The sequence below is a fragment of the Erithacus rubecula genome (assembly GCF_903797595.1).
Source record: "Erithacus rubecula genome assembly, chromosome: 9".
Classification (NCBI taxonomy): domain Eukaryota; kingdom Metazoa; phylum Chordata; class Aves; order Passeriformes; family Muscicapidae; genus Erithacus; species Erithacus rubecula.
In genome coordinates this window covers 12,914,361-12,939,466 of record NC_136660.1, presented here as the reverse complement: position 1 = coordinate 12,939,466, position 25,106 = coordinate 12,914,361, and the positions used below count along the sequence as shown (strand labels likewise).

At 37.6% G+C, this 25,106-nt stretch overlaps 1 protein-coding gene across 14 annotated transcripts in view; it reads right to left on the bottom strand.

Moving 5' to 3' along the window:
• KCNMA1 (potassium calcium-activated channel subfamily M alpha 1) overlaps nucleotides 1-25,106 on the bottom strand; it is a 421,118-nt gene that overhangs the window by 39,827 nt on the left and 356,185 nt on the right. For all 14 annotated transcript variants that reach the window (XM_079312583.1, XM_079312582.1, XM_079312580.1 and 11 more), the window contains 4 exons: nucleotides 21,080-21,173; nucleotides 8,777-8,900; nucleotides 5,693-5,917; nucleotides 2,335-2,527 (listed from right to left, as the gene is read on the bottom strand). In XM_079312583.1, the coding sequence (XP_079168709.1) occupies nucleotides 2,335-2,527; nucleotides 5,693-5,917; nucleotides 8,777-8,900; nucleotides 21,080-21,173 (636 nt within the window). The remainder of the gene's footprint in view (nucleotides 1-2,334; nucleotides 2,528-5,692; nucleotides 5,918-8,776; nucleotides 8,901-21,079; nucleotides 21,174-25,106) is intronic.

Here is a 25,106-nt window from a genome sequence, read left to right as displayed (position 1 = left end):
ATAGTTGTGTCCACCGTATGTTAAAGCTGCATTTCACTGGCAAAAATGTCACATTGCATATAACTTCCAGTAAAGTTTGTGCTATCTTCTGATCTAACTGCTTCTGACAGTCTAATCATTTTATTCAAGGTCTTTCATGAAAATTTACTGCGTTGAAAGGAACACAACCAAGTCAGGAGTTGTGGATTTCATATATAGAGAATTTACTGTGAAGATAATTATTTTCTGAAGCTACTGGGATTGCAGGACCCCCTCCTTATTCAGTGCTCCCAATTAAAACAGGCTGCTGGTTACCTGCTTTATGTTATGCCCTGTTTCCCCAGCACAGCTATGGAAAGAGTCATCTTTTAACACGCAGTTGAGTATTTGCCTAAAGAAATGTCACAAATTTCTAAGAATGTGCTCACCTATTGTTCCCCTGCTTCTCTGCTTTAGCAACATTTAAAAGGGCTAAAGGGATCTGGACTATGGCCAGTGTACACTTCCTGACCTACAGGGACTGTTGCTGTACCAGCAACCTGGGTACGAGACAACCACAGAACAATTCAGTCTGGAAGGAACATCAGAGGATCTCTGGGTGTAGTTCCTGCTCTAAGCAGGGTCAACTATGAGGTCAGATCAGCTTCTTTGAGCTGTATGCAGTCAGGTCTTGAATACCTCCAAGCATGGAGAGAAAAAAATGACAGGTGCTCGTGTGGTGCACAATACTGGATATTGACAGGTTTCTCTGTCCTTACGGAGAGATGGTCTGACCCTGTGTACTCCCAGAGGTAAAATACAACAGGCAAGTGCTGGAAATGTCTCTAACTTCTGAGAAAAGATAGAAAATTCTATAAGACTCTTCGTGCCACAGAAGAGATCATTGACTATTTTATTTATGTGTATGATAGGAGACTGAGAGATTCATCAAAGAGTAGCCATTGGCCTGGTAGTGAAAGTACAGATTTAGTTTTGAGATACAAATTTCAAATCCCAAGTCTAAACCTAAAGCAAAAGAAGGAACCTCCATGCCTGCCTTCCATTTCTGCAATGAGTTTCCTGATCATGACTATAAGCTATGAGAGTGTGAGTGAGTCGGTCTCACAAATTTATGAGGAAAGAACTCTAAAATATTGTTGTGTTATTTCCTGACCACAGATTTGAAACTTTCAACACTCATGGGATTGAAAACAATCAGTTTCTTCCTTTTCTTCTCTAAATCTACTTTTTATCCAGAAAACTGTCAAATTTGACTTAGAAAATGTCAAATTTTTAGCTTCCTGTTGCAATTTAATTTCAGTATAAAATTCCACTGTTTTATTGCTGATTCTAAGAAATAATATACTATGTTCCAGTTTCTATATTCAAGAATTTACACCGCAGCCTCTGATGGTTGGCACATAATTCCTATTTCCTGATTAGAGTGTAAAGAGGAAAACCTGAACTTAATCTTAGTTCTCACAGTCCTTGAGGGAAAACTGTCTCTAGATCAGGCTCACAGGGAAACTGCAGACCAAAGCACAATCCTTTCCACCTACATTTACAGCAGAACTAGATCCAGAGGGAATATTTACTGCTGCAGTTAATAGGTTTATCAAAGGTAGGACTTCAGCTGCATAAGCTGCAAGACCCTTCAGGGATGGGAAGATGATTGTTTTTACACTGATGGTCTTTGCCAGGGTGCTTATGACTGCTTTGCAGCTGCTTTGCACAGGCACAGATGGTGTAAAATAGCCTTTGGCTACCTATGAATCAGTCCCCTACTCTCAGGAAAGATTGAAAGATTTTGTTCAAGGTCCTTAAATGGGATGAGTAGGTGTCAAACCATGGGATGAAATCAGCTTTGAGTTAATTTTCAGTGGCTTCTTGAGCAAGAAGCTGTAAAGAAAATTTCAAGTTCTTGTTCTTTTTGTTTTACTTTTTGGCTTGTGTTACTCAAACGTGCATTTTCTCTGTAGTTTAAATGTGTTTCACATAAAAAGAAATTTTGTTAGACAGAAACTTCAGGTATTCCAAAGGATTACTACAAGTTTTCACTGGTTATATAACAGCAACTCACCCTGTAAAGGAAGCCACAGTGAGAAAATGACATTTTTATATATTATCTAGGAAAATTTTAAAATGAGAAAAAAATGCCAGTTTCATGTTCATTCATTTTTCCTCTAGAAGATGTGCTTTGTGATGCAGCAGAGAAACTACGTGGCTGTCCCTTTAAAAGCCATCATCCCAATCAGCAGGTTTAACTGTCAGGCAAGCTGATGTAGGGCTCTTTGAATTACTGAGTGAGGGATATTCTTCCTGCCAGGTCCTGTCCCCTGTAGGCACTGCAGAGAAGTATTATAGGGCAGTCCTTACCTTGGGAATTAGCCTGCAAGACCCCAATGCTGTCATCAAACTGCATAGATTTGATGTTGAGTGACGCCAAGATGCATTCCTTGTCCTGCAGCGAAGCATCATCAATATTATTCTGATTGGCTGACAGGATAACGCACATGTCGCAGAGGTTGATGTTGACAGCCCTTAAATCAGCCCGACTTAATGGCGTACCCTTCGGCACGGGGGGAGAAAAGGGGGGTGCAGGAGAGGGAGAAAAAAGAAAAACAAATTAAAGATTGAGAAGGAGCTTTGGGAAATTATTTAACAAGTATCTTTTTTATGCTCTGACATTAAGCTGGTCTAACTATGTGCCAGGGAATAGGAGATGTGTGCTAATCTAAAGGGTAGTTGGTGCTGATGGCAGCATTTTAGGTTCAGTCTCAATACTCACTCAAGCTATTACTAACAAACAAGAAACAGGAATAATGCCAGCATTCTACATCTCATCGGTGACTTGAAATTGTCTTGATTTAAGCTGCTATCATGTGGCAACCTCTGGCTCTCTGAATATAACAAGGGGGGTGTTTTAAATGTCTATTTATCTACTACCAAGTCACAGTGGTCTTGGGCAAAAGAACAGCAATTTAAACAGGAAAGCATTACGTGTCCTGCACATTTGAAATGCAATCAGGGCAAAGCTATTTTTTCTACCTAAAGCAATACACAGAAAAGGTTAATCCTTTTCAAAGCACGCATTTGGTGCTTCTAGAAGGAAAACACACTGAGCTTCAAAGCTGCGTGATTAAACCCTTTGAAACAGAAACAGGACTTTATCCTAATGGGCACAACTTGTGCAAGGTTCCCTGTTCCGAAATCCTCAATCAGAGAACAGAATCATTAAAGTGAAATGCTGTGGTAGCATGTGGATTTTTTTCATAGCTAACAAAGCTAAGATATGACACTTAACATGATATTTATTTTTTTTTGTTTAAAATTATACTTGCCTTTAACATTCAACAGTCCACAACAGTAGTTAGGGAATATCAAGTCTACATCACTGGGGCTGTGAGAGCAAGGAAATACAACTCTTTTTCTTTTTAATGGAAACTAGGTTCTACTCTGCTGTCTCACATGGCTTGGTACCCAAAGACCTCAGTGATCAGGAGACATAACTGTCCCAGTGTCATACAGTGACTTTCATAAAATCAAGTCAAGACTCTAATCTTCCATCTCCTGATCATTTATGGTGAGTATCTTGAACTCCACTGAGAGTACTCAATGCAAAAGTGAATTTAAAATGCACACAGTGAAGGAAAAGCTCAATTCTAATTCAGTGTTTGCCAGCTTAATTATTCCATGTAACTTTCAATAATTTGAGGCATGAAACCTTGTGAAGAACAGTATGTATCAAATAGATATGATTTCATTATAAACTGCTCCAAAGTTAGAAAATTATAATTCCAGCCACCTTAATCCTGCCCTTTGTGCCTGTACTGTGCACCAAGTGAAGCAGGATTCCTGTGGGGAAAAATAATATGCAATCATGTAATTAATTAAAGGCTCACTCCTAATGATTTTATGCAAAGGGACAGAATTAAGGCTGCCTGAGGATATTTAAAACTGGCATTTGCCTACTTTTTAAGAGTTTACTTAGCAGCTTAAAGGCCTCTTTTAATACAGACTTTAAATTCCACTTCTTTTTTTTTTTTTAACCAGAAAAATTGTTTTTCTATTCAGCTGTAACCACATTTCAATCAGATAGCAGCAGCAAGTTTTACCTCGTGAACCAAAGCACAGAGAAGTATGAAAGTAGCCTCCCTTTAACAGGTTCCTACAAGTATAATCTCAGAAATTTAAGTATATTTTTAAATTAGTATAATTAGATTAGAAAATTGCTGCTATTTTTTACTTTGTATTGACATTTAGAACCAGATAGGCTGGGAGAAAAAATTGAAGAAGTAGCAATGCAATCTGTGTGGCCTTCAGCACCCTAAATTACTATGATACAGATACAATTTCTTTATAAAATTCTGTATTTTTAAAGCTGCATCAATTAACTATTTAAGCTGTTCAAATCAAAATTAATCTAAAGCTGTTCTGAATTTTGGTGTAAACTGGGGAAAGCAAAGCAAAGCTTTCTTTATGCATCTTCAGAATTCAGAATCAAAACTTTTCAGAAACACATTATAATAATGGATACACATTATATACTGGAAGCAGTAGCAGGATTCTATTCTGCTTGATAGTTCAACAGCATTATCAATTTAATTCTGATTCCCTAGTCGTTAGCCTTCACAGTGACTGGAATTAAAAGGAATTGGCAGAAAGAGGAGGATATTAACTGACCAAATCTGATATTGACACCATTTTTGTGACAGCAGAGAATCTTGTGACACCATCTGTTGGATCAGGTTACAGAAAAATGCCAAGGGCTAACACTAAAACTGCATTTACAGTAACAAAGACCTACAGTCTGAATTAATCAAAAAGCAAAGTCAGTCCTTTCATTCTATAGCTATTTTCCCAATTATCCAGTTAAGGTTATATCCATCATCGACTTATTTATTTTTAACTGCTGAAATGAAATTATTAAGAACTAGTAAACTCGCAATTTTTTATTCTTAAAAGAACACTTAAACTAACTTTACCATATAACATGCTGAGCATTTTCTTTCACACTTATACCATGGGCTCCCACCTGTCCTTTATAGCTATGGTCACCTAAGATCACCTGCTTGGACAGCTTAATTTGTTAGTCCTGAAGGTGTTGATTCCACATTTTGGTCATATGAGTGAATCATAACGATATATAGGAGAAAAAGAACCTTTGCAGTTTTAGTGGCTGTGCCTACTAAGATCGATAGGAGCTTTTCCTTGATTTAAAAAGGGTCAGGGTTTTGCTGTACTTCCACACAGGACTCTGAACTGAAATACCAGGGCAGTGTTCCTTATAAAGCAGGCCAGTCCACAGGAAGTCTTTGGGAATACATATAAATACTATGTAGACAGAGTAACAATAATTTTTCAAAAGGTTTTGTGGGTATGAAACCATAAATAATATCATAAAAAACTCCTGTCATTCTGTCAGGGAAATCACAGCATCAGAACCAGCTCCATGCAGGGCACTACAGTGAATGTTCAATACATAACACAGCTAATACATCTGATAGCAGCTGAAATTCATCCGATGAGGATGATGAGGAACCAAACACTGCAGCAAATATCTTCTAATAAGGTCTCATAGGGCTCTGTTTTCATAGACACAGTAAAGGGAAAATCTAAGTCCTCAGGCCTATAAGCAGACAAAAGTAAAAAAGCCTAAGATCAAAGTCAATACGAATCTGTCCAGTTGGTGTCCTAAATAACAAAGTATCAATAATATGGCTTTTGAACTTACAGGCAAGATTGAAACCTTGGGGAAGTTATGCAGTGTCTCCCATTCTCTTCTCAGGTATTCAAGTGAACCCACAAACACAATGTGCTTGAGTTCATGGTAGTGAAAGTTGCTGGCTCGTAATGGCATCACTAAATTTCTTAATCCAATCAAAGCAGATTTAACATCCCCAAATATGCAAACGACTACATGCCCACTTAAAACTGTCATCGCTGCTTCACTTCGAGTCTAAAAGAAACAAACAAAACAAAACAAAAAGACAAGGGAAAAATGAAACAAAGAGAATCTTAAATCATATATTGAGTTTAAAAACCAGGAAATATACAACTGTCAATATTGTTCATGCACAAAGAAGCAGTTTGATAACACCTATTAATTTTACCCTTGTTTATATTTCATTAAATGTGATCAGCAGAAAAAAAAAATGTTCTTGTTTGCAAGTCCTTTAGCATTTGGGAAGACATTGTATTGGACTAAATTCTGGTCCTGTATAAATTTCTATACATGTGGACTGTGTTTAGGCAAGGATTACAGAAGAGACCCAAAATTATGCCTTAGTTGACAAATCACTAGCTGGGTTCTTCTTTTGGGACCAAATTGAAAAGGAAGATGGTGAGTGTTCAGTGTTCCCAGGAGGGCTTTGTGACACTACTCAGATCTTGTGAGTTGAGGGCCATTGTCTCTTAGAGTCAAAGCTCTTTCTAAGGACAAGCTACTCTTTCCCTGAGAAGCAATCCACAAATGGTCTACACCGCTCTGCTTTACAATGGATGCCCACTATATGCCACAGAGCTTCTCTCAGTGACAAAATCAAAATGCAAGTTTGTGACTAATACTAAATTTTCAGGCCAATTTGACTTAATGAGGAAAAAGGTCTCATGGAGATTTATATTTTTGTCTCAGTGAAATAATAAATTTTTGAACTAATTTCAGCATTGTTTAGGTCACTTGAGCATGCAGCTCAAACATCAAGATGATTAAATAAAGCCACATGGAAAAAATGACCTCAATTTCTGGAGCCAGTCTTGGCACTGTTGTGCTCCATCAAGTAGCTGGAGAACCATGACACCATATTCCAAGAAATGGTACACTCTATACCCTTACACAGAAGTTTGGCTAATGAACAAAACTAAAACAGTGGTGATCTCCAAAATCTTCCTCTCACTTATCCACAGTATATGTAATTTTTCTAATTACAGAAGCATAGTGGTGTGCAATTAAGATTGAAATATGCAGCAGAAATGCTCACTATGTCAGAAGAATGGTAACTCTGATTAGAAGTTTTCTCATCAGTTTAAAAATGCATGAGCTTTCAGTTTCTCCAGGCAAATACATTGATTTTCATCCTGCTTGACCAAGAGAGTTGCCTTGGCCCTTCAAACAGCAGAAAACATGAGAGAATTCTCAAGTGAAGCATCTAAGTTGTCCCATGCCTCTACCCAGGTGTCTGGAACACTCAGATTTTACAAGATACAGACCAAGTCTTGAAAGCAGGTATGTAAAAAATGTCACTCCATAAACCAGCCCTAAATCTGTATGCAGCATTGTATGGCAAAAATTCCTTCTTACTACGTGATACTGCTGGAATGTCACAGAGATAAAACAGACCTTGGGCAGAAAAATTAATTCTTTTCTGACTGGGACATCATCAAGTATCAATTAGAAGACACCCTGGGAAATCCCATCATCTTCAAATTATGCACTAATTTGTACTTGTGTGGTCTCTAAGGACAGCATTAAATTTGCATAGATATGACTGTAGACATAAATTGTGGACTGTGAGTTTGAAGAGGTGTAGGGAAGCATTTTGCTGGCAGTGTCTTTATTGGTGATGATGCATGAAGCAGAAAAAAACCTGGGCAGACTTGCAGATTCAAAGGCTGGTACCGGAAAAAACTAACATGGCATAACCAAAGATGATGATTGAGTCACTCCTCAGCACCATTTGTAAGGAACGCTTTTCAAAGTAGGTCAACATGTAGTTTGTCACATAAAATGTGTTTACAGCACAAAGGCAGATTTCTATCTCTGTCTATTACAAAGTATTGTACAGTAGGGCTACCCCTTCTTGCTTGCTGATTACAAATAAATGATACTATTTAAAGCTGTTCAGGCTTTAAAACTTCAAGCTCCAACTCTAAAATTTGGAATTTACTTGCTTGACTATTTAAACACTGATACTGCAATTCCAGGCAATGCCAGAGTTATTACAGAAACCCCTGAGGAGAACTGGAGACAAGCTTTTAACCCCTGATTGCTAGAATAACTGGGGCTGTCACCATCGTTGGCTACACCATGGCACAGTGCAGGAAAATCTAAGAGAGCAGGCTCAGAAAAGCTTTATGAAGTGCGACAAAGTGAAGATCCACCGGGGAGCTCACTTCAAATATCATCAGTTTTGCTTACCAGATCTGGGGTTAGTTACTTGCTACTCTTAGGTATGAGTACATGAGCACAAGTGGCATAAACTTTCAAAATAGACTGTGATAGGTCTCCTAATTATTTTTAATGACTTGAGTCAGCTTGATGGTTTTCCCCGTTAAAGAAATGAAACAAACAGAGACAGGGCTCACTGCAACATGCCAGAGTCAGAGGAGGAGCCCTACTTGCTTTGGCCTACTTGGGCAGCTTGAAATACTGGGAATTGAGAGAGAAGTTCTAAGAGAACAAAATTAATTAAAAAAAATCAATTAACAATCATTAATAAAGCATCAATAAATAAGAGGTAAGTCAAAACAACACTTGCCCATGTTAGAATCATTACTGCCTTGTTTAAAAAGAAAAGTGGGGTATGGAAGCATTTAAGTATTTCTAATCTTAGTTCTCCAAAGATTTAAGCCAAACACGCAGATTTCAGTTTATGAAAAAGAAATTCCCTATACTGGATGAATTTTTATTGCATTGGGCATTAGCATTTATGTAATCACAATTCCTTAACCAACATTCTAGCTTCAGTTTCATCTCTCTTGCTCCTAATTTCAATACACTGGGTTTTGTGACAGTAGAGACTAACTTATTGATCCATTAGACATCAGTTCTATGGTTTAAATAACCTTTTTTCAAACACAACTTATCATCAATACCTACCAAAATGACCTTTTCGATGTCTTTGGCTGGACACCAGTGAAACATCCCTGTAGAGTCATATTTTTTCACGTTGGCATCCATATTGTCAATCTGCTCGTTGCCAGGAATTAACAAGGGGTCATGCCTGGGGAAAAACAAGGTGAGGACAACATAAATGGAAAATACTATGAATTATGGATGGAAAGATATCCCAAGAGGTGTGTACAAAGAGGGATAAAAGTAAAAAAATGAAATGTATTTACACTTAAACATGCTTTCAATAAGGACATTTTTAAATAAAAGCTGCATACAAAAAGAAATTAATTTTTAAATGTTGGGTGCAGTTTCAACAACTTTCTATCCCCTTCTATACCAATAAGCATTTAATTTTAATAGGGTTTTCTGACACCATCACAACCATGTAAGTTTTTTTCTTTCCAGTCCCACCCATCTGAAATACATATGGAAGTTCCTATAGGCATCTGCAATGAAGTAGAAGGGATAGGAACAGAGCCCCATGCTGACTGACTGGCATAAGTATGGAAAGCCAATTACTTGCTTTTACCACATACAACTTCTGACGTGATGCTCTTCACAGTAAAAGCTTTAACAGGCTGCACTTTAAATATTTTAGCAATTTGCCCAATCATATTTTGCTTTCCCAAACTGAAGCCCTTTAAAGATTCAACAGTATGTCATTTTAGAGCCGACTGACTAACAAATGCCCACATCTGGAATACATGATTTTAATACCAAACAACAATGTCCATTTTCTCTGACAACTCTACCTGTGATAACCTTCTAAGTGTTTCTGCTGCAACATTTTAAAGCACAAGGTTTCTCAAAGGAGAAGCACATGAAAGACATTTTTATGAACTTGCTCTCCAGCTATATAGTAACATCTAAGCACAGACACATAGAGTTCTTTAATTTATATGCTAAAATCAAACATTAAGCTAAGTACTAAGTGACTCCAACACTCTCATATGCTGGTGAAGACCCATAAGTGACTGCATTATACAATAGCATTAGCAGAATCATATTCTCAAGGTACAGACTAAAGTGACCCTAAAATCTTGTATTTAGCATGACTTAATAGTGCTTTGTCTGGAAAGCTACAGTCTTTACCTCGGGTTTTTGTCATGAATGCTTGAAATACCTTGAAATAGAATTGTACCACTTCAAAGAGGAAACTATTTTCAACGTAGGAATATGCTAAGTACTCTGAAATAGGTATCTAGTGTATAAAGCAGTTTGCCCTTTGAAGCCTGTTAAAGAAATGCCCATATTGTCTGAGCTCTTAAAACAGGAAAGTTTCCTGCTTTTTAAACATTTGAACCGGCACACTCTGGTGAGATTGTCTTCTGCATGGACTGCTAAAGCAGACTGTGAACACAGTGTGTGATACAGGTTAATTTACCTTGAACATGGTATGCTAAATACCCACACAAACAACACTTGCATTCCAGTGAAAAACCATCTCAAATTCAGTCAGGGTGATCACTCAGTGTAATTTCACAGCCACTGATTACAGATCCATTGGAATCAGTGGAAAATGTTTATACATTTCACTCTAACAGAGTCAACTCCAAAGAAAGTGGCTCCAAAAAAGTTGAGAAACTATTAATACAATGTTCCATTTAAACCAGAATGTTCTGATGCTTTAAGACAATCAATGCCCTGCATGGCAAAGATGTAAGTCAGACTCATCTGGAAAAAAGAAACAAACGTTTGCAAAGTTTTTAATTCTCTCAATAGACATAGAGTTTAGTCACCCAGTGTTTCAACAAAAGATTTCTTCATGAGTTTTTCTAGAGGAGCATTGAAAAGTTCACTTTTCTAAAGCAAAGTCCACCAGTTAAATCACCTTCTTTTCCTTTCAGAAATCAAGCACATATAAGAAGGAATTTTTTTCCCCCTATTGTTCATCAGAGGAACTATAATAAATCAGTTTTTAAAAAATGTCACATTCTAGTTTTGTAACCAGTGTTTCCTTTCTGCTCTGAGATTTAAAATTAAATTATTAAATTAAGATGATCTGAAGCTTTCACACAAGTGAGTATTTACCAATAGTCTAATCCCAGACACAAAAATTATACAAATTGAAAGGAATGTTGTGACAAAGTAGGTGGTGTCAGATATCTGACATCCAATTATGGTCAACTGGCTTGAGGTTTGAGGCAATTTTTAGAGTGTGAGTGCTTAAAGCCTAGCACAGTTCTTTTAGGTTTTGTATCCTAACAGGGGACATTCAAAATAGCTTCTGCCAAAGGTTTATTCAAATATTTTAGGCTTAAGCCTAAGTAGGCTGAGGGAAGAATAAAGCATACGAATCATCAGATATAACTCCCTGTTGAAGTTTTAGGTAACAAATTATGATTTAAAAAAAACCCAAAACCTTAGATTTTTGGGAGCTTTTTGGTTTTTGTTTGTTTTATATCAATACATGCATTTATTTGCACTATCATAAACTGTTTAGTCTCTGCTTTACCACTTGGAGTATAGCAAGTGGGAACCTTAAAGGAAGCAAACAGGATGGGACACACAACATGAAAGCATGCAAAGAGATATTATTCTACTATTTCTACTCCAGGATAATGGATTATTGCCTGAGAAGGACTCTGTGATATGACTAGCTACATTCTGTTTCCCAATATGTGGGGTTATTCATGTGTGTTCATTAAATTTAAATCTTCTGGGCTAAGATATTATTTTAATCTCTCTTTAATCAATATTCTTTCATTCTCAGTAAAGTGATCCCTGGCAATGTCTCTGGACATTGGAAACTCTTTGCTACTTAGGTCCAACTTTGTCCTCAGATATTACTGAGTGTATCAGAAGATATATTGACTTATGTATTTAAAAACTGAATTGATCAGAACAGTTATAAAATAGCATTGCTACTTTGGACATACACATCCTAATTAATCTGATGATCCAAACCTGTTTTTCAAATACTAAAAATTAATTAAGACAGACACATAGAGAGGCCAAAGCTGTCAAATCTGCCTAAGGCATTTGGACACCCTCTTCCCATTAAAATTTATATTACACAAAGCATTGCAGTTGTTGCCCTTACAGCCAAACCATGGACTGATTGTTTCTAGAGCCTCTCTGCCTCCTCATCCTTGAAGATGGCCTTGTCAAGCTGTGCTTGAGTCACACTGGCAGGTCACTGCAGAAATGCTTATATTCATGCTGCAGTCATTATGTTCTCTGGGGCTGCAAAGTTCTCTGATTCAAGAATTTAAGACATAGGAAGAAAAGCATTTTCTGTCAATTAAACCTTTAGTGTTTGTTTTAATTGAGATGTTGGTTTTTATGACTTGCAGTGACCAAAGCATTTGGTCCTTCTGGCTAGGAAAAGACATGTAAAGCCTGTATGGAAGGAATGGAACAAAAGTTAAATTTCCCTCATCCATAGCCCTAGTTTAAAAATAGCTTCTCTGGTTCTTATGGCAGATATTACATACGCATGACTTAAAATGAAGAGCAAAATACCATCTTTTCAAGGTTTTGAAGAGCATATAATGCCACTTATGTGCAATTAAACTTGAAAATGATGCTAAATGCCATGCTACAGCTGCAAACCCAAAAAAGCCTGCCTGGAAGACAACAGCCTAAAGCAAAACCACAAATCCCACTTACAGCAAACCTACTGCAAGGAAGTCAACATTACATTTTAAAGAGCACTGTTTCCCTAGCATACATTTCCAACCACTGTAAAATCTGAGTTTTTGAGTATGAAACTTTTGGATACTGACTGGGGATGGAAAGAACTGAAGAGAAGATTCAGGACTAGATGGCTGCCTCATTAAATGACTACTGTTAAACATACCCTTGTATTGTGTCACCCTTGTCTTAGCCTCTTGCTATTTTTCATATGCAATTGAGAACTAGAGCAATATACCCTCCCTGATCTGCAGTGGAACTACTCTGTGTGCTGAGCACTGGGAACAAGAATACTGTGTGACCAGCAGGGAAGACCCAGGGGTTGCATGAAAATAAACTGCAATCTCTTAGTCTTTATACATTAGTAAGACAAAGTCTGGGCTAGTTTTTATTCTGTCCTCCAATAAAATTCTCCTTATATAAAGTCAATGCAAAAGACACCTGAGGAAAACACTATTCCTCCTTAACCTGTGTCTGTTAGAGTCTGTGCCTTTCTCAGGTAGACATATCTGGATTTTATGCACAAAAAGATGTTTAGCAGTCTCCTGCTCAAGACTCAGGGTCTTTACAGCCATCCTGCCTGTGGTTCAGGAATTTTGAGTTTTCCTACCTGACTTATGGGTTTATGGGTATGTCTTAGCAAGTGTATGCACACAGATGTTTAACTTTAGGAGGGAGTGAGTTTGCTGAAGATTAGAGAGGAATTGAAGTTCTTTAGCACTAAAGAACGTCTTGTGCCTTCGAAATTTCTCCTACAACTACCCTAACAAATTGTGGCAATTAACATGCTGTTAGTGTTAGATGTATGCAGGCAGTGCAGGTGCTAATAATTGAAAAAGCATTTAGAGCTTTTACACCCTGGCTGAATATTTCATGATGTGCTGCATGTTTCACTATTTACTCAGTGGGCCTCTGTCACTTCAATCTTCCCTGACTGCTTTGACTGGTTCTATAAAGCTCAACCAAGATAGAGTGACGGCTTGTCACAGGAAAACTCCACTGACTCCAGCAGCTCGCTGGGACTAGCTATGAAGGTTGTCACGACATTCTGATGGAATTCAGCAAATGTTTTGTGACTAATACACCCAACATTTGTCGGCTGCCATTAGCCCTTCCCTGTGACCCCGCAGTCTGTGTGGATGGCATTAAGTTGTAATGAGAATTTGTTGCCTCTGTGTGTTACACTAATGACACTCTCTCACTGATCTTTCCTTTCGCAGGTTAATCAGAAAAGAAATTTGTAAGGATTCATTGCCCAGATGCACCAGGCTTTACAGAAGAAAACCCAGTGTGACAAGAGAAAGAAAACCTGTGTTTTACTTCTAAATGCTTTCATTGTCATATTCAGAAGCTATTCTTATATTACTGTAATCTCATACTGTCTTTTTTCCTAAATCTAAGACTGCATCTAATACAGCGGTTGGTACCTAGTGCCTTGTACAGTTTATGGGCTGAACTACGGTGTTAATTCTCCTTTCTTCCCTCTTGCTCTGCCCAGATGTTGCTGGTTTTATTATTCTCAGAAGCCTTACTGAAGATTTCCCATTAATTTATGACTACTAAGAACACAGATACAAAGCTTTACACTGTAAGAATCTTGTTTTTTAAAATATCTTGATATCTAAGGACATGATCAGAAAATGCTTCTGAAGTATGAAGCCTCTCACATAAAAAAGTAACAAAATAGTTAACTTCAAGACTTTCGCATAAGCAAAAATTTAAAGAGAAGGAGACAAAGTACACCATCAGTGTCTTTTGCTTTAAATATTTCCCATTTAGATCTACTGAAGCTGAAGAACTAGCAATCTTTGAGAGGTAGGAGAATGTACCTGAAAAAGTAATTTCTCATTTGTAAAAAATAAATGCACAGTTAAGTGGCATCATAAAATATAGGAGTGCTTTTGTCATTTAAATGAAGCGTATGACCTTATGATAAAAGCTACCACTGTTGCCAGTCAATGTTTATAAAAATATATTTTTTTATTTAAACACAGTTTATAGCTAAAGAGCTTTTTATTTCTATTGCCTTGATCTGAGTAGATCTTCCCTTAACCTGAACTTCATAAAAATAGTATTTTCTTCTGCTGGAAAATTCTCCTTTCCTTTCCTGCTCTCTCATCCCAAAAAAGTCTTAAGCAAGATTTCAAGCAACCTCAAAAAAAAAAAAAAAAAAAAAAAAAAAAAAAAAAAAAAAAAAAAAAAAAAAAAAATCAGATGCTATTCTTATTCCCATGGCTTATGACAAAACTTCTGTATTGGGTTTGCATGGGCAGGTTTTGGTAGCCAGGGGGCTACAGGTATGGCTGCTGTGAGAAGCTGCCAGAAGCTTTCTCCATGCCCAGAGGATCCAGTGTCAGTCGGCTCCAGGATGGATGTGCTGCTGGCCAAGGCTGGGCCAATTACGAATGACAGTAACACCTCAGTTGTAACAGATTTAAGAACAATGGAAAAAAAGTTATTGTGCAGATGTCATAAATATTGTGCAGAGAAGAGTGGGGTGAGAACATGTGAGAGGAAGAGCTCTGCAGACACCATGGTCAGAGAAGAAGGGGCAGGAGGTGCTCCAGGCACCTGAGCTGAGGTTTCCCTGCAGCCCATGGTGAAGATCACAGTGGGCAGGATGTGCTCCTGCAGCCCATGAAGGTCCATGGGGATGCAGAAACCCCCTGCAGCCCATGGAAGAGACTCACGCTGGAAAATGTGGGTGCCTGAGAGGAGGCTGGGACCCCAGAGGAGCCTGTGCTGGAGCAGCCACCTGCAGGGACCTGCAGATCCATGGAGAGAGGAGCCCACACTGGAGTAGGTTTCCTGGTAGAACCTGTGACCCTGTGAAGGACCCACGCTGGAGCAGCCAGTCCTTGAAGGACTGCACTCAGTGGAACAGTGACCCAGATTGCAGCAGTTTGCAGGGAACTGCTGCCTGTGGAATGACTCACTCTCCCATGGGATGGACCCCACAATGAAGACAGGGAAGGACTCCTCTCCCTGAGTAGGGGGAGAAATGACATGTGATCACTGACCATAAACCCCACTCCTCATCTGCCTGACCTCTGGGAGGAGGAGGTAGAGCTGAGAAGGAGGAAGAGGTAGGGGGAAGATGTTTTAAGGTCAGTTTATACTTGTTATTATCCTGTTCCAATTTTGTTAGCAATGAATTCAATTAATATCTCTAATATGAGTCTGTTTTGTGAGTGATCTCTGTCATTATCTCAACCCATGAACCCTTTCTTGTATTTTCTCTCCCCTGTCCAGCTGGGGAGGGCAGTGAGAGAGCAGCTTTTGAGGGTGTCTGGCATCAGCCAGCATCAACCCACTACAGTCCTTTTGAAATCTGGGTACCATTCTTCAGATTAAGAAGCCAGTCCATCAACAAAGAAATGGAAAGGAGACAAATTAAACAGGAAACCCAAGTTACTAGTCCCTGGTCTACCAATGGCATGAAGAATCAGGTGGCTTAACAGATACTACCACCTGTCATTTAAATAATTTAATTCTATAATATTGTTAAAAACTGGTGTAAGGCAACATGGTAATCACTGAATTACTCCTGTTGTTTATGTTGGTCATAGTGAACTCATAAAACAATCAAGAAGTGAACTGTGCTATTATATACCTGCTGGGTTACAGCTTGGTTATCATTGCATATTAGCACTGCATAAAGTCTGGATATAAATTTAAGAGTACAAAATGGAAAGTTCCAAGGCTGAGGGTTATAAATATATACCATTATTATGGTTAATCAGTAGGCTTTCACCTTTCCAAACCTTACCTTCATATTTAAGAGAGTCATGAAAAATAATCAGTCAACTAATTTTACCAGTTTTGGCTTAAGAAATGCTTCCCTAGATCTGCCATCACTTTTTTTTTGTTTCTATCAGAAAGCTCACAGTTTCAGTTCATGGAAGGGCAGTACTACAATGGCAGAGGCAATGCAAATTCATGCTGAGTGGCACTAGCAGAAATGTGTATGTACATTTAAGTGTATGTGGCTTAGTGGGTGGATGAGGAGATAAATGTGCACAGCCATTGTTCATATACTTAAAATATTATATACAACTTCAGGAAAAAAGACAGGAGGTTTCCTCCTCAACTTCAGATAAATAATCTCATTAGGCTTCTGGAAACATATGCCAAAGAGCTCACATTTTTTTGTGTCATTTAACTGTGTCTTGACAGTTTCTGAGCAAGTTTTATTGTTTGGTTGGGAATTATTTTAGATCTTTGATCAGAAAAAATCCTCAGGCTTATGAAATTCTCCTTGGCAACACACTGAAAACCCAGTGTCCTCTGATGCCTCTGATTCTTATGTGATCAGGGACACTAATGATAATGACCCTTTGCTGAGTATGCTACTTGTCTAGAGGCCTATGTCAACTACACCACTACATCCAGAGTGGACAGGGACAAACTATTTGTTTGCTCTTCAGGCCCCTTGGGCCCTGTCATATGCTATTTGTTCTTGCATTAAGAGGTAGTTTGACTAGGCTGGGCTGACATTTCCTTCAAGTCAGTGTATTCCACTCATGCAGTAGCAGCTACCAAAGCATTAAGTATAGACTTGAGGCTCAGCAACAATCATTTAAGTGGCTTTTTTGATTCATAGCCAGGGCTTTTCACATTTTTACTGGTCATTCTGAATCCAAAATGACACATTTTTTTAAAAACTAGCTTTGCAATTTGCTGTTGAGGCGACATAGCCTCCTCATGGCTAACGTGGCTCTCATCAATAACACACATCAGAACCTGCAACTGAGATGGTGAACAGGGACTGATGCTGCTGCATGATACCAGAGGCATTGATCAGTTCTACTTTTCTTCTCTGCATCATGAAGGACACCTGATATGTGAATATTCTCCCAGTCACAGCCTTCCTTCCTTTTCCTTCCATTTCCTATTTAAATTTTACTTTTTACTGTAATAGGATGTCCTTGTGTTCACATCTTAACAGGAGGAGTATATATTTTTTCCTATTGGAGTTTCAGTTATTTAAAAAAATTCCCACACTCTTGTGGGTTTAATGGGACAGACTACAGGTAAAAACAGTCATGACAATGCTGATTATTTTTCTGGTTAATTTGTATTTGTAGGTATTGTTGGAATTTGAAAGATTTGTTTCTGATTGATTAGACTCTTCTAGTATTGCATCAGTGTGATTCTGATCATGCCATTTGATGTGATGCACCATTCAGTTAGAACAGTGACTTCCTAAATGTGAGTCTAGATCACCTGTGATGTACACAGAAAACATTTGTATGTCAATCATTTATTTATATCAGTTGGTAATTTATTGTTATTTAGAGTCATCAAAAAGATGTCATTAAAAAGATGTCTCAAATCTATCTATCTGGATCACATTTGGTAATGCAGATTTCTACTTATGTGTCAGTAAATCTCAGAAATTCCCACTCTCTGACCAGGTCAGATCACCTGTTATGAGGTCCTAGTCAATCCCTGTGATATCATTTCTATCCTCTGCTCTAATCCAGCAATACAAGAAATCATAAAGCTTTATTTCATAATGTAATACCCTCTTCCCTGATGCCTCCACCACTGTAGGAATTTAAAACCTGTGCAGCATTTCCAACACTATTTTAACTGTAGGGCTGCTCAGAATGGTTCAAAAGTCACAATTTAGATTTCAATTTATAAACGAATTCTTCACATATTTGTTATTTTCATACTCCAGATTTCTTGTCTCCCAGACTTCTTCTAGATCCACTGGATCTAAAAACCACAGCTGAGAAAAAGTTTGCACAGTAGCCAGCTATTTCTGGGCAGGTGGGACAGGGGCAAAGCTGGCTTGAAAAATGAGTTTCTAAAGTAAATTTAGGGAAAAAAACTTCCAAAGATAAATACCAGCTACAGACATGACAGTGCTTTAGCTGATTTACCTCTTGGGTACCTCTAGCTGACATACACTAAAGATTTCTGGGCAGGAAAGCAAGTACCTGTCACTTTCTGTAAATTACAAGGATACGAAATAGCAGATTATACAGTCCACCTTTGTTTCAGAGAGGAGAAAAGAGTTTGACCATTACAAACAAAGCTTAACAGAGCTCTCTTCTGATTCAATCCACTTTGTCTTTTTTAGCACTTTGGACCAAAGTTAAGTCAGTGTAGATAAAGAGTAAAAGGAAGAGATGGTTGGGTCTGGGGAGAAGCTGAGGGTGCGAACACTGGGCTGAAGAATAAATTTAGCAGCAAGAAAGAAGAGAAAGAAAACAATGTCTGGATTTGGAAGCCTGGCAAGTTCTCCACTCACTGCTCAACCTGTGTTTAGCAATTCTGATGTGCTACTGAGCAGACAGCTCAGGCTCAGGACGACTACTCTCCCTCAGTCCCTCTTCAGCAGGCAATGAAAGCAGGCTGTACTTTGAAAATCTTCCCCCATCATGCAAACTGACACAGGCATGCTTTTCAAAAACCCACAGCCAATCTGTTGATCATTACTTATTTACAAAGGCCTTCGGGCAGAAAGTCCTGTAAAAACCATACTTGATACGGTATACACTAGCTTTTTCTGCTTGTGGAAAAAAGTACCCCTAAGGCTACCTCAAACCATCACTTTCTATTGCACATAAAATGTACCGTGTAACACTAAAGTATTTAATATATATGGTATAATATATCTACAGGAAAGGCATTTGTGTAGAAGTATGTTACCCTGTATTTGGTAATTTGATGTTTTGCTGAAGGCTATGACTTGAAAAAGCCTGCACCTAGTACAGAGGACCTGTCATCTCAGTACCCAAGAGCCAATAGAATAAAGAAGTACCCTTAAGCAGCAAAACTTTGACACAGCTTTGAAGCATATGAAAACAGTATAACTCCCCAGAATTATTATTACTCAAGATCAAAGAAATGAGGCATACTTTACATAGCAAACAGGGACAGTGTGTTCAGCTCCAAATGTTTCAGCTCTTTTTCTCTCTCTCCTTCTCTTTCTTTTTACTTCTACTTCCCCAAAATTAGAATCTGGGAGAAGGTGAGGGGGGGAATCTTCACATGTTTAAATTTTGAGCAGTTAAAACAATTAGCACCAGATAAGAGGAATGTCCAAAGGTAAGTAAATTGAAAACTATGCTAGCATGACAACTGGCACTATAAAAATGAGAAGTTTGCCAGTATTCTCATTTTATTCCTCCTCATAAACTGTAAACAAGCATGTAAATCAGTGTCATATCGGCAAGGTTGAGCTAACAGGAAGGCAAAGAAGTTTTAATGATACATTTAACAGAAATAGATGGTCAACAGGAAAAAAAAAAGCCACAGCTGGGTGCATTTTCCTTCTGTGAATCAATCTCACTTTTGGTTCTGTAGTCTAAACAGAGATGAAGACGATTTGTGGAAGTTATGTCCTTGAATATGCCCTATATTGCAGAAACAATAAACAAATATGGATGCTTCTCTAACTGCCCAAAGATAATTCCAGTCTAGTGACTAAAATACAAAGAGAAATATAACCTACCTGTATCCAGAATCCTTACAGGAACAAAATAATTATCAATAATAAAAATCATAAGAGATTTTGTTTATGGGAATAACCATATATTTGTATCAATTTTTTTTCACTTAACCTCTCTGGGCAGGCAGAGTTACACACACATAAACCCCAAATTGCACAAATGTGTCTGTTTATATATGTAAATAAGTTTACATTTTTCTCTGTGTGTGTGTACATATATATACACACAGAGTGGAAAATCTCTGTTATGGTATTTATACAATTATGGACTGAGGATCCAGCCTGGTCATATAGGATATGCAAAAGGAACAGCCTCCTTGAAAACTCTGTCTACTATAGGATCCCATTTTGACTGACTTGAGCAGGTAAAAGGCAAAGCACAATGCAAATAACATAATATTTTAACAGATTACAATTTCTTTTTGCAGTTCCGGCTTTAACAAATCTCTTAGAGGTAATTTGTCCTATGAAAGGAAAGTACATAGTTATACAAAGGAGTACTAGTGTAAAATAATGTACACATAGCAACAGGGGGAAATATCACTAACAAGATGCTGTTTTCATTGCCCACTTTTAGAGTATATACTACCCTCTTAAAAATCTCTGTATTTCATAATTAATGTGCTTTTAGCTTGACTAAAACAGTGCTGGTTTTGAACTTTGCTTTGGCAAGTACATATATTATTAGACTTTTTCATCAGTCTAAATCAATTAACAGAAATTTGATTTCAATCGACAGGATAAAAGGAAGGTAATATTCAGGTTCATTTTTGATTGTGATGATACATCTCACATATGGCCTTAAGTACAGAAAACAGTACTCAGAGGGAATCCAACAAAAAGAGAATTGCCTGAGGCAAACTAACCACATGAGTTCCCCTGATTGGTTAGTGCTATCATTAGTGCCACTGCTGTTTAAGAACTACACATGGACAGGACAGGGTGACAGCTAAGACTTTAAAGCCTATGTATTTTTCAAACAGCTTTTCAAACTGTTTTTCATGACAGAAATTTTTTTCAGCTCTATCATTAACTGCTGACAAGCTGACAGAATAAATACTTCAGCCTTTCAGAAACCATCTAACAATCTTCTTTTTTCACCCCCTCCCCTTATTTTTGATGTGGGGGGAGGAGAGGGGGAAGGAAGAAAGAAAGGAGATGAAGATATGAGTTTCTTACAGTCTTACCTCATCAGTTTGGGTGAGGAGTTGGGTGAATTCCGCATGCCTCCATTTCGCTGCTTTTTTTTGGGTGATAGTGTCGACGGCTGCTCATCTTCAACTGGAAATATAAGGAACTCATGAGATTAAGCACTGCTCTGAGTGCAATATGAAATACAAGTGAAGTAGCAAAGAACACACACTCTATGTCCATTCACGCACTGATACTTCATTGGTAACATAGGCCCAACAATAATAAAAATCAAATACATGTTAGTCGAAGAGATTGGTTTGAAGGAGAAGCAGAGAAGAATACCAGGGTTTTGAACATAGGTGTTCAAATTGGTTTCATACTTCAAAAACAAAGGCGGGGGGACCACATTCGGGTTATTCTTAGAGTTATTATCAGTTAATCTGCGCTACAGAAAAATAGAATTAGTGCTCTGCTGTATTCCCAGACAGATAAAGTACTATTTGCAATATCAACATAACAGCTGCCAGCCTGCTTTTGCTAATGAACTAGACACCAGTTGGTTCTCGCTCCTCACATGCCAAACAACAGAGTCTTCATGAAGAGATGTAAAATATTCAATGCCTTGATGTTCAATGATTCAGTTAGTTGGGAATGTGAATGCAGCCTGCCATTGTGCACGGATCTCCAGCACAAGTCAGAGCTCATCGCTCTACTCTCCTCCCAAAGCGGAGTTTTAACAGGAGTGAACAGAATGAGGTTGAATGGAAGTGGGGAGACAATACCTGTATAACAGAGGATGCATGTGTTATGCAATCTTTTAATGAGGATGAGGTGCATTTTCAAGGACAGATCAATTTCCAGATATAAAATCACTTAACAGTTTTGCCGGTCATAAACTACTCTTGGATAACTTATGTCACAATATGTATTGCTTAAACAAGTGCAGCTTCCTAAGAACTCATCTATAAGTATTAAGCATCATCTTTACTGTTTTGAGATTGTAACTGCACTTAATAATCTGCACCTTTACATGTGCTATCAAAGGAATTAACTCATGCCTGCTTTCTCAGGTTCATACTAATGCTAATTTATTCTGATATAAAGAAGAAAAAATAAACTTTTTTCCCTTCCTACTGCTAACTGAAAAATTAATTATAAGATAATATAACTGATGCCTAGAAAGCTTTTACTTTAAAGCTAAAAGGAAAGACATTAGTAATAGTAGTAGCTGCTGCATTTGAAGATCTTAGTACACATTAGCAGTGCACAAGCAGAGGTTGAGAAAAAAGTAATACTTGCAACGAGATACATAGGAAAAACAACAAAACCAGGATATATGTCCCCTGCCCTAGACTTATCAGTGAAGAAATGAAGCAACAGCCTTTTGCTATAACCCTCTTCTGACACTATTTTATTACAGACTGCATTCCAGCCTGCCACCTTCGTCTGTTTGCCCAAGCCTGATATGGAACTTCATTTTGCCTTGGTCAGGAACAAAGGACAGGGATCTGAAAAGACAGATTTTGCTCTCTTTTTGGATGACCTGGCATCACCTCACAAGGGATTCACAACCAAAGAAAGCACTGCAAAGAAAAAAACCCCAAACAAACAAAAGCAAAAAAAGCTAATCCCAAAATAAATGTGCCAGAGTGGTGTGAAAGGTAGTACTTGGATCAGAACAATGACTGTCTAATAATGATTTATTCACTAAGTTTCTTCTCTTCTTGGGCAGCATCATTAAGGGCAAAGGAATTTTCTTCTCATTTGGCTTTCCTTTATTTTTCCAAATCAAAGACCTATAGTGTAAATTCATATTGATGGTTAGTCAAATGCCATTCTTTGGCTGAGAGACAAATAAGCCCACAGAAAATTCTCAAAAATACACAAATTGGAGTTTTCTTTTTGTGACAGTTGCACATATTAAACTAGATCACTTCAGTATTTAGCTATGTGTACTATGAACATGCACAGAATTGTTTTCTGGGACTATCTTTGCAGTTCTGATTGCAAAATAGTGCAAGTCTTTGTGCTTTTCAGGACACCCTCTTCAAACTGTTCTCTTGAAAATGGCCTAGTCTTGTTTTAAACTTCTCTATCAAAAAGTGATTTGCTTGCTATTCTGCACAGACAATACGTTTCAAGATGTCCACTTGTGTTCCCTCATTCTCTATTGGATATAAATATTCAGTTCCACCACCTGAAAGATCAAACCAAAAAGAACCATGCAAAGTGTTCCTTTGAGAATAAAACAAGTTATCTCTTTTGTTATCTTGGGAGTAAAAATTCTAAATTTCACTCAAAATATTCTGTTACCATGGGGTTTCAGAATGTTCATCCAGAGATGCAGTATGGCATATGTGTAACAATTGTATTGTTACACAATTTTAGCTGTTCAAGGAAGATACACAGCCATCAGGACCACAGGCAAAAAACTTACAGTAACACAAGTCAACTGTAGATAATATTATAACCAGAAACATTTCTCTGAACAAGAGAAAATATTAAAAATAATATTTTTCCAAGTTTTCAGCTAGCTAGTAATACTCCTGTCTAATACTTTCAATTTCTGAAAGTTAATACAACAAGAATGTTTTTGTACTATATGGTCCAACACTTGTGTTCTCCAGTGCTGCCAGGTGATGCTAACCTGCTGCCCTATTAAAATCAAAGTCTTACTAGTAATGATCCAAATTAACAGCTTCTAGAAGTACATTTCTAGCAGTCTGCACTTATTATGGGTACTGCATGTGCAGTAAATAAGCTTCCTTTTTGGAATATGTGCTTGTCATATTCAAACTTTGTTACTGTCACCAGTTGCCTGGAAAGTCCAAGCTTGACGTGGCTCACTAGTTAATACCTGTTAGCAAAGCCTTCTGAGTGATCTCAATTTGTTGCTTAACCAAGAAAGACATTTATTCTCATTGTAGCAATGAAAGGAGATCTATATTAATTATATGACAGAAAATCAAGTTTTATTTTTCACTTAAATCTCTGCACCGAGTTTACAGGCCATCTGCAGTTTAGCAACAGAGCTCCATAGGAATGGGGGAAGGGAACACATGAAGTTGAAATATGTGAATAGTATCTAATGGACACTATTACCTATGGCTTGGTTCCCAAAAATGTCGCAGTGATAACTCACAAGTGGTTTCTTAGTAGTAAAGAGGATATAAAACATATTTAATTATTATCCTTCAGATACTCCTATCAATTTCCTGCCTATTTAAAGAAGTGGATATAGCAAAAATTTTAGTGAGGTTGTTAAATATTTTAGTTTCATGGTTTCTGTGTCTGCATTAATTTAAAAAGGAGTCTTAAATTCGTTTGTTCTTGTGCAAGACATACCTATTTGAATAATGGGGCTGTGATACATGACAACTCAATTCTGATACTGGATGTTTGCTTTTGTTAATGAGTCTCCAGTTTTTAATCTTTATACTATAGGATTTGTATCAACTACAGCCATATTATGTTATGCAGACTTTTTTTTTACCACTTTCATGAAAATTGGAAATAAGTTCAAGAAATGGACACTGAATTTTATAGATCTGGAACTCAATTCAGCCTCTGAGTTCTAATAACATCCAAGAGCTTGTTTGCACATCCCTAAGTGTAACACTTATTGTATTGTTGTAACAACCCCGAGCTCACTTGTCTAATAACAGTTTTGCAGTTCAGGAAGACTCAATGCTAAAAAAATGTCAGGCGAGTCTAATGAGGCTTCAGATGCTCAGTTTTATGCTAGAGTTTAATTTAAAGTTACACTGATACTTTAACATGTTTGCTTATTCTTCAGTAAAGAGTGTTCATTATTTCAATGACATAACCGCCAGACAATGTTCCATGAATTGGTTTAAGATGTGCTGGTAATTTTAACAGCCTTAATGTGGAGTTGAACATCTGTAACAACATATTACTTGACTTTTATCCTCATTTCATTTTTAAAGCAAAACAAAGGGAAAGTCTTTCAAAACAGTGGACATGTTCATAGCTTTTTTCTTTGTTATTTTCTAACTATTTTAAAAACAACACTATCTCCTTGACTGCCTCTCCCAGGTCACAAGCTAAACTAGTTCAGCT